Source organism: Vitis riparia, chromosome 18 (assembly GCF_004353265.1).
Source record: "Vitis riparia cultivar Riparia Gloire de Montpellier isolate 1030 chromosome 18, EGFV_Vit.rip_1.0, whole genome shotgun sequence".
Classification (NCBI taxonomy): domain Eukaryota; kingdom Viridiplantae; phylum Streptophyta; class Magnoliopsida; order Vitales; family Vitaceae; genus Vitis; species Vitis riparia.
Window position 1 is genome coordinate 35,289,182 of NC_048448.1, and position 9,809 is coordinate 35,298,990.

Here is a 9,809-nt window from a genome sequence, read left to right on the forward strand (position 1 = left end):
CAAGACACATTGTTTTTTATGGAAGATCCTTTCCTTACAAGGTCTCTCCACAATCGGTGACTTCTTCTCAAGAGTTTGACCTTACAAAATTTACTTCTAAAGATGAATGGCTTGATCAATCACATAAGAAATTATGTGACTCAAACTCATGAAACATCAACCACCAGCATGCCAAATTGAGAAGCTCAACAACTAATTACCCAAACTTCATCAACAAAAACAGGCAATACTCATCGGATGATCTCCAGATGAAAACATGAGTTGACTGATCGGTCGTTGCTCTCTAAAATTCCTTTTTCTTTACTGATCAAAACATGATACCTAAAAAGCCCAAAACATTAAAATCTTCTTTCAAGGATAATAGATGGATTGAAGACATGAAAGAAGAGTTGAGTGCTTCCATTAAAATGAAATATGGTAGCTTGTTCTGTGTCCTTAAGATAACATTGTTGTCGGATGCAAATGGGTGTATTGAACCAGGTATATGCATGGACCAAATCAACTATTCTTTTCCGTAGGCTTCTTCTCCAATGGAATTTGCACATATATGAAGTTTTTTCAAGAATGATTGAACAAATATTCTATTAACCAAAGTTCGCAAAACTAATTTATTCCAATATTTAAGAAAAATATTCTTAGAACAAATGGAAAAAGAACAATTAATATTAATATGTCATAACAATTATTTATTTGCAAACTACATAAAGCGTATGAGAAATGCAAAATTATCCATCAATATATTAAAATAATTAAAAACTTGATCTTTGGGGTAGACTAGGTGCAAAGTTATGTTTGTTCCCAAAAAATATTAAGGAAAGAAGAAAATCCTAAGGCTATGTTTGATTCTTGGAAAGTTTGAAGGAAAAGTGAGGGAAAAAAAATAGAGAAGAAACATAAAAGGAAAAAAACAAGTAAATGAAAATAAAAAATAAATTTAAAATCAATAATTATTTTTATATATTACTTCAAACTTCTTTCATGGATTTAACTCTTCTATATATAGATTAAAAATATATAAGTTTTTAATAATTTTAATTATATTTAAATTTCTTTCGTATTTTTCATAGTAAAACCAAATATGATAAAACAATTTTCCTTAACATTTTTTTTTCTTTCCCTACCAGTTCTCATGAATCAAACATAACCTAAGGAAAATGATTTTATCATGTTTGGTTGTCTTATAATAAATATTAAAGAAAATCAAATATAATTAAAATTAGTTTGAAACTTATGTAATTTAAATTTATTTAATATTTATACCAATGAGTTAAAATACATAAAATGAGTTTAAATAGCAAATAAAAATAATTAATTGAGTTTAATTTATTTTTTATTTTCCTTCAATTTTCTTTCCTTCACTTTTCCTTTGTATTTTCTTTCTCTTACATTTTCCCTCAAGTTTTCCAAGAACCAAACACAACCAAAATTATTTACAATTCAGGACTTCTTTTGAGCTGAAATTATCATAAATTAAATAATAAAGCGACTATAAAATAAATAGAAAAATATGAGTAACATATTTTAAAACACTTTGAAATAAAGAAATTTAAGGGCTTTAGTATCAAGTTAGTGAAAGAAAAGTTGGGTGATGGATTATGATGATAGGATATTCCTCGAAAAAGGAAAATGTAATAGCATCTTTGTTATGGAAAAAGGAGAATAGACAAAAAAAAAATAAAAAAGAATATATAGATTTACGTAAAAAAAACCCTATATGGAAAAAGACAAAAGAAAAAAAAAATCACTACATCAAAAATTGAAACAAAAAGTGAGAGAAATAAGCGGCTACTGCATACCCCTAAATCATATATACCATCACATACACATATACACAACTACAAGTTTTACAAGTCGGACCAAATAGAATTTGGGTTACCAAATTATAACACATCTCATTTATTTAAAAAAAAATATTAAAAGTGGAAGAAGAAGAATAGATCATGTAACATGGTTTAGCTCATGTAGAAGTGGGATGAATTATTCCAAATTTGGAAATAAAATTGTAATTCAATGCCACCATGCACCAATCGGAATTATTTAAAGTATAATGGAGTGGTGATGAAGGCAAGCATAACACATATATTAATTTAAATTGTAGTTAATTGGTGGAGGCTCATAAAGAAATAATAATAAGCATTTTCATATGCTGAAGTAAGAACATTCTGCGCGATGGCTTTATGATAAAAGAAAAAGATATATACCTACTCATGAAGCGAAATATTCTTTTCTTTTGGGTTTCACTTCCTTTCCGTTTTTTGGCTGGGGGTAGGGATCTGGAAACAAAATATGGATGAATACATGTTGTCCAGTCCAGATTAGAACAGCAAGAGAAGGGTTGTTGTTTGTTACTGGATTTTTGTTCTATGATCATGAATGCAATGGTAGGCAGTGAAATGGAAGCAAGCTCAGAATATATACTCCATTTCCAAATCAATCATTCTCTTATTCTCACGGTAAGTACTACAAGAATGGTATCCATAGCTTCCCCACTTCCCAAGTGATACGACCCTCTTTTTCACTATTTCTTAATTTCTTCATTCTGGGTGGAAGGCCCCACCAATAAGGTCATATTCACCCAAGATAATTGTATTACAAACCAGTATTAGTTTCTTCATTCAAGCTCTTTTTCTTCCAGATTACAATTCCCTTTATTTAATTTTTTGAGAAGAAACGATGCAATTATACATTATATATATAACAAGAGTTTTTAATTAACAAAGGGAAGTGATCCATCTGCTCCCACAACTGCAAACTGTCACCTTCTTCTGTCTTTGGCTGAACATAATTCGATCCCTTTTTCCTTTGATTTCTCGAAAGCCATGGAGTTCCTGAGCTCAATCTTGGATCTTGTCCCATGCTTATATGATCACACCTCCAAGCATACGCTCTACATTCGTGATCTGAAAAAAAATATTGAAGCCTTGAGTAAGGAAATGGAAAAACTGAACAACTTGTATGAAGATGTGAAGGCAGGGGTTGAACGTGCAGAGCAACAACAGATGAAGCGCAGAAAGGAAGTGGGTGGTTGGATACGTGAAGTAGAAGACATGGAGAAAGAAGGCAACGAAATTCTGCGAAGAGGCGATCAAGAAATCCAGAAAAGATGTCTCGGATGCTGTCCCAGGAATTGTTGGTCCAGCTACAGGATTGGGAAGGCAGTAAGTGAAAAGCTCGTTGCTGTATCTGGTCAAATCAGCAAAGGGCATTTCGATGTTGTAGCCGACATGCTGCCTCGTCCTCCAGTAGATGAACTGCCCATGGAGGAGATTGTGGGCTCAGAATTGACGTATGACAGGATCTGTAGGTGTCTCAAAGATCCACAAGTGGGAATTGTGGGATTATATGGAATGGGGGGTGTGGGCAAAACCACCCTCTTGAAGAAAATCAACAATGACTTCCTCACTACATCCACCGATTTTGATGTTGTGATTTGGGTTGTGGTGTCAAAACCGTCCAACATTGAAAAAATTCAGGAAGTTATTTGGAATAAATTACAATTCCCACGTGATATATGGGAAATTAGAAGCACTAAGGAGGAGAAGGCTGTCGAAATATTGAGGGTTCTGAAAACAAAGAAGTTCGTGTTGTTGTTGGATGACATCTGGGAGCGACTTGATCTTCTACAAATGGGGGTTCCCCATCTTGATGCTCAAAATAAGTCCAAGATAGTTTTTACAACCCGATCACAGGATGTGTGCCACCAAATGAAAGCTCACAAGAGTATAGAAGTGGTGTGTTTGTCATCAGAAGCTGCTTGGACTTTGTTTCAGAAGGAGGTAGGAGAAGAAACATTAAAGTCTCATCCACATATACTGAGGCTTGCAAATATTGTTGCTGATGAGTGCAAAGGTTTACCTCTCGCTTTGATTACTCTTGGGCGAGCCATGGCAGGTGAGAAAGACCCCTCAAATTGGGAAAAGGTACTACAAGATTTGAGCAAATTTCCAGCTGAAATTTCAGGTATGGAAGATGAATTGTTTCATAGATTAAAAGTCAGTTATGATAGATTGCCTGACAATGTCATCAAGTCTTGTTTTACATATTTTTCCTTATTCCCTGAGGATTTGGAGATTTCTAATGAAAACCTTATAGAATATTGGATAGGAGAGGGATTTTTGGGTGAAGTTCATGACATACATGAAGCGCGTGATCAAGGGTATAAAATTATTAAAAAACTAAAGCAAGCATGTTTGTTGGAGAGTTGCAGTTTAAAAGAAAAAAGGGTTAAGATGCATGATGTGATCCATGACATGGTTTTATGGTTAGAAAGTGAATGTGGGAAGAAAAAGAATAAATTTTCATTAAACAGTGATGATTTTTGGCTGAAGGAATCTCAAGAAATTCCAGATTTGAAAACAGCAAATAAGATGTCATTATGGGATGAGAATGTTGAGGAGTTACTAGAACCATTGGTGTATCCTAATCTCGAGACTTTAATTGTAGCTTGTAATAAGTTGAAGAAATTTCCAAGTGGATTCTTTCAATTTATGCCTCTAATAAGAGTTTTGGATTTGTCAGATAATGAAAATTTAAGTGAGTTACCTACTGGGATCGGTAAATTGGGTGCCTTGAGATATCTTAATTTGTCTTCCACAAAAATAAGAGAGTTGCCTATTGAACTTACAAATTTGAAAAACCTAATGACTTTGCTTTTGGATGATATGGTATACCTTGAATTAATTATTCCACAGGAACTGATATCAAGTCTCGTATCTTTAAAGTTGTTCAGCATATGCAATACCAATGTTTTAAGTGGAGTTGAAGAAAGCTTGTTGGATGAGTTGGAGTCCTTGAATTACATCAATGATATAGGTATCACCATATTTACTACTCTTTCATTCAACAAATTAAAGAGTAGTCACAAATTGCAAAGGTGTATAAGTCAATTCCAGTTGCATAAATGTGGGGATATGATCTCACTTGAACTATCATCTTCATTTTTGAAAAGAATGGAGCATTTGCAATGGCTTTGTATATCTGATTGCGATGAATTAAAAGACATAAAAATTAAAGTGGAAGGGGAAGGGGAAGGGGAAGGGACACAAAGGGATGTGACTCTCCCAAACTACATTGCTGCAAGGGAGAACTACTTCTATGCCCTTCATGAGGTATATATTGATCATTGTTCGAAATTGTTGAACATAACATGTCTTGTTTGTGCTCCATATCTTGAAGAACTTAAAGTTGAAGATTGTGAATCAATAGAACAAGTGATATGTTATGGAGTAGAGGAAAAATTGGACATATTCTCAAGGCTCAAATACTTGAAGCTCAACAAGTTGCCAAGATTGAAGAGCATCTACCAACATCCACTGCTTTTTCCTTCACTTGAAATCATCAAGGTGTATGATTGCAAAAGCCTAAGGAGCCTCCCATTCGATTCCAACACTTCAAACAGCAATCTAAAGAAAATCAAAGGAGAGACAAGTTGGTGGAATCAATTGGAGTGGAATAATGAAACTATCAAGCGTTCTTTTACTCCATATTTTCAAATCCATGAAGCTGAAGTATATTTAACAGATGCTGAGGAGACCAAAATTGGTGGCATGGACGATATGCAGGAACAATCGATATCAAATTAATATCCATGTCTTTCAGGTATTAATTATCTTTTATGCTATATTTAAAATATAATTTTTTTTCCTCACTCCAATTCTTTTGTGGAAATTTTGACTTTATCAACGTGGAAGTGTATCAAAGTCTCAACATCATAACAACTTTCAAAGTTTGATGTATATGGACTATTTATTTTCAACCTAATCCTAATAGTTTTGATGTGGCTATAATTTTTTTTTCTTTCGTCCTTCTAATCTTATGCCTTCATTTTGATGACAAACATACTTAATTAAGAAAGGAAAAAGATGTAAGAAATCCAAATCTAAATCTATATATATATATTTTCTTTTTCTTCTATGTTTCTTCAAATCTTTCGAGACCTAAACAAAGCTAAATCTACGCCCCATTCTATTCCATGGCTCTCCCCTTCCAAAATCTTGGATGGGTAATTCAATTCTAGGTGCCCCTTTTGGAATAATTGTTGTAAAAGTTTGCCCAAATGGCACTTTGAAGGAGGTCTATCATTTAAAAATTAGATGACATTTCACTTGAAATAATGCAGAGTTTTCAACTATATTATTTCTTGCATGATTTATTCATTTATTTATTTATTTGATTCATTTCAATCTATAAACAGAAACAGAATACCCAGTTTTGAAGTATCAACTTCGTTTCAACTTATATTAATTTCAAGTTAAATAACAGATATTCCATTCAGAATTCTTGCATTGTATGATGTGTTTACAAGGGTAATTTCTCTTCTCTTGTTCTTGAGTTGGCTCTGATCAGTACTTCTTTTTGTCCTTTTACTGCATTCAGAGCTGGGGCTTGTTCTAGCAGTTGTGGCAACAGCCGGGTTTGATCTTCTTCATATAGATTGTGCTGCTTCTTTTTTTGTTGATTGGAGATGTGCTGCTCTTTTTCCATGTCCTTGGTATTTGGGTGAGAGCTGGATTGTGTTTTCTTGCTTGCTGGTCTGAGTTTCTGATATGTTCTGTCACGGTGGCATAAGTGCTGATTTTCATAGCATTGATATTCATGGTGCTCAGACTGCTGGGAAGGTTGCAGCATCCTTTTCGTTTCGATCTGGCTGGAATTGAATTCTGTGGGTTGCCTTTGCTCTCTGCTTTCTTCGCCTAGTTCAACAGAGCCAGATGCTTTGGTCCATACACCAGAGCACTGCATACTTCCTTGAGTTTGATATCCCTCTCCCAAGTGTGTTGTCCATAATGTCATGTTATGTTGTGTAAACAAGTTTCAACTTTCACCCATTGTGGATTGATTTTAACATTTGAGGTTGTGAATGGTGATTTTTCTTGTTATAATTGTGATTGAAAAGAGAGTTGATGAATGGTTTTGGCAAAACAGAGAGTTCTGAGGACTCAATCACTAACACCATCCACGCAGGTCTTCGGACACGTTCTGGCTTCCAGAAAATCCTTCTCTGCCTTGTGTCACTGACAGTAGACAAAATGGAAGGCTTCCGCGCTCCTCTCGAACCTGCCTTGCATCTCTGTGCAGTGCCCGCCGATGACGTGGAACTTGCCACTGTGGAATGCTGCTTTGCATTCATCGCGCTCTCTTGCCATGTCAGGAAGCATGGCCCACTCATTGTTTGCCACATCATACACCAAAGCCGACCTCAATGCCTTCTTCTCACCATCATGCCCACCCGCGACATACACCATCCGCCCGGAATACGACGTGGCACATCCAAAGAACGACCTCCGCACACCTGGCATATCCGCTCCCCGCCGCCACGTTGCCGACACGAAGCTCCGACTCGACTCCCACCAGCTGACAGAACATCGGCAACCCATCGGAAAAACCAGGAACCGACGGTAACTCGCTCCAATTACCCGTTTCTGGGTCCAAAAGTGTGACCCGATAAGCAAGCATAGGACACTTCATCCCACCAGAACTCCAATTCGGCATGACCCGGGCCTGAGCCATGGCAAACACGGGTCTAGCATACCCTGCCGTTTTACATATTTTATTTTTTTCATTTATTATTTATATTTTAAAAGAGAATATCTTATAATACTAAATATTAAATAGTGTAATATTTTTAAATAATATCTACATTTACATTATAAAATAGAGTAACCTAAACCATGAGAAAGAGAAGGTCACTTGGTCCTAAAACATAGCTTTTGAAAAAACCCTAGTCGTGATACAAAATTGAAGTTGTACTCGATTGAAGTAACCAGAGCTAGAATTAACCAAGTTTCGTGATGTCTTCCTCTTCCTCAACTAGAGCACTTTCCCGACAACATTATGGAGATGGGTTTGAAGGTCAATGATGGTAATTCTAGGGTTTCGAAGCAAAGATTAGTTGTGTAAATATAGCAAAGTCATTGTGGTTAGGGAGTTATGAGAACTTTCGGGTTGTGGTCACATGGGAAAAAGAGGTTTTTTAATTAAGAACTTACTTTAACCTTATCACTTTTTAAGGGCCTTATCACTTTTTTGAAAGGGTCTTATCGTTGTCTCATCACTTTTCTAAAAGAGTCTTAATATATAACCATATTTTAAATTTTTACTACCTTATGGTGTCACTTTCTTAATAACGACACTATAAATCCAAAAATAGTGTCACCAAAATATCTAAATACAAATATTTTATGTCAAGCATTACCTTTACTAATTTTAGATATAATGTTATCATTATTTTAACAATGATACTATAATTTGTTTTTGTTGTATCATTCAATACCTTATGTGTTATTCACTCCTTTGGATTTTTCATTTTCATGCTACTTTTTTTTAATCACATAAAATTATCCAAACATATATAGTAGAGGATTTCTCCTCAAAACTGATGTTTGGTTTCAAAGAAAAAAAAAATGAAAGAAAGCTTAAGTTTATAAAAGAAACAATTGAAAATACGAGTCACAAATCTCTCTTTATGAACTATTCCTTCCAATATATAGTCTAACCTAAAAAAAAAAAAAAACACACACACATGACGCCTTTTAATTAGCCACTTATTCAAAATATTACAATAAAATATTAAAAAAATATGAGAATATTATGAATTTTAAATGTGTAAGATGCATTTTGAATTGGATTTGCAAGAAATCTAAAAGGTTGAATATGACATTTAAGGCTTGAATTCAAAATTTGTCATATGGATAAGAAATGAATTTTGAATTGGGAGAGTGAATTTGAAATGGCAATTTAGCGAATTTGAAATTGAGCTGAATTTCAAAAAATTCAATTTCTTGTGGATTCTTTCCTTGCTCGTTCCAACTTGAAATGAGTATATCAAATATAATTAATTACCCGTAATATCATTTTTCTATATGTGATCCTAAAATACTTAATATGTAATTTTGCATAATTAAAGATGTTGTGGCTACTCCTTAATTAATTAAAATTATATGGATCACTTGACATTTAATTAATTCACAGGAAAAACTTAAATTGCATGAAACCATAATCAATATGTACACAAAACTCAATATCAATGTACTAATATTATTCAACTCAATATTGCATGTATAATGAAACAATAAATCATACACACAAAATTATGAAATAAATATTATAAGTACATAAAGGATAAGTGGTCAATTAATGAGCTTCTGACCATGTGTGTTTAGGAGGAGGGAAGGCTGAAAATGAAATTGGGTGAGAGTGCATTAATGGCAATGGAAGGAAAGGATCACAATCAGGCCAAAAAGAAAGAGAAAGGTAAAATACCGCCCCAAGGTGGAATCAAGAAGGCTAATAGGTGCTTTTTCTGCAAGAAGAAGGGGCATATAAAGAAGGGTTGCACCAAATTCCAAAAATGGCTTGAGAAGAAAGGTAAACCGATCTCATTTGTTTGTTATGAATCTAATATGGTTGATGTTATTTATAACACATGGTGGATTGATTCTGGTTCTACAATCCATGTTTCAAATACCTTGTAAGGTATGCGAAACCTAAGTAAGCCAATGCCAAGTGAGCAATGCATTTATTCAGGAAACAAGATGCGTTCACATGTGGAGGCTATTGGAACATGTAGTTTAGTTTTAAGTAGTGGCTTTATTTTAAATTTAGAAAAGACATTTTATGTTCCAAGTTTCTCTAAGAATTTGATTTTAATTTCAAGAGTTGTACCTTTGGGTTATTCCTTTAGTTTTTATGAGACATCTTTCAGTTTGTTTTATAGATCTAATCTTGTTGGAAATGGTACATTGTTTGATGGTCTTTTCTCTATCAATTTACAAAATGATACCACTAATAACACTATGCATGTTCACACT

General features: G+C 34.1%; 1 protein-coding gene and 1 pseudogene across 1 annotated transcript; one reads left to right on the forward strand and one right to left on the reverse strand.

Moving 5' to 3' along the window:
* The first annotated feature begins 2,762 nt into the window (after nucleotides 1–2,762).
* Nucleotides 2,763–6,696, forward strand: LOC117905785 (probable disease resistance protein At1g52660). The gene is made up of 3 exons (XM_034818656.1): nucleotides 2,763–4,554; nucleotides 6,376–6,412; nucleotides 6,606–6,696. The coding sequence occupies exons 1-3, from the start codon at nucleotides 2,820–2,822 to the stop codon at nucleotides 6,694–6,696; spliced, it is 1,863 nt and encodes a 620-aa protein (XP_034674547.1). The 5' UTR covers nucleotides 2,763–2,819.
* Nucleotides 6,697–7,010: 314 nt separating this feature from the next.
* On the reverse strand, nucleotides 7,011–7,509 carry LOC117905786 (annotated as a pseudogene).
* Nucleotides 7,510–9,809: the final 2,300 nt, after the last annotated feature.

What these genes read in the sequence shown, in the direction of transcription:
- LOC117905785 (XM_034818656.1), top strand. Translation starts at nt 2,820, where the DNA reads ATGGAGTTCCTGAGCTCAATCTTGGATCTTGTCCCATGCTTATATGAT. An exon ending in TGAGTTACCTACTGGGATCG is followed by an intron (nt 4,555 to 6,375) that starts GTAAATTGGGTG and finishes TACTGCATTCAG; the next exon opens with AGCTGGGGCTTGTTCTAGCA. An exon ending in GCAGTTGTGGCAACAGCCGG is followed by an intron (nt 6,413 to 6,605) that starts GTTTGATCTTCT and finishes CATGGTGCTCAG; the next exon opens with ACTGCTGGGAAGGTTGCAGC.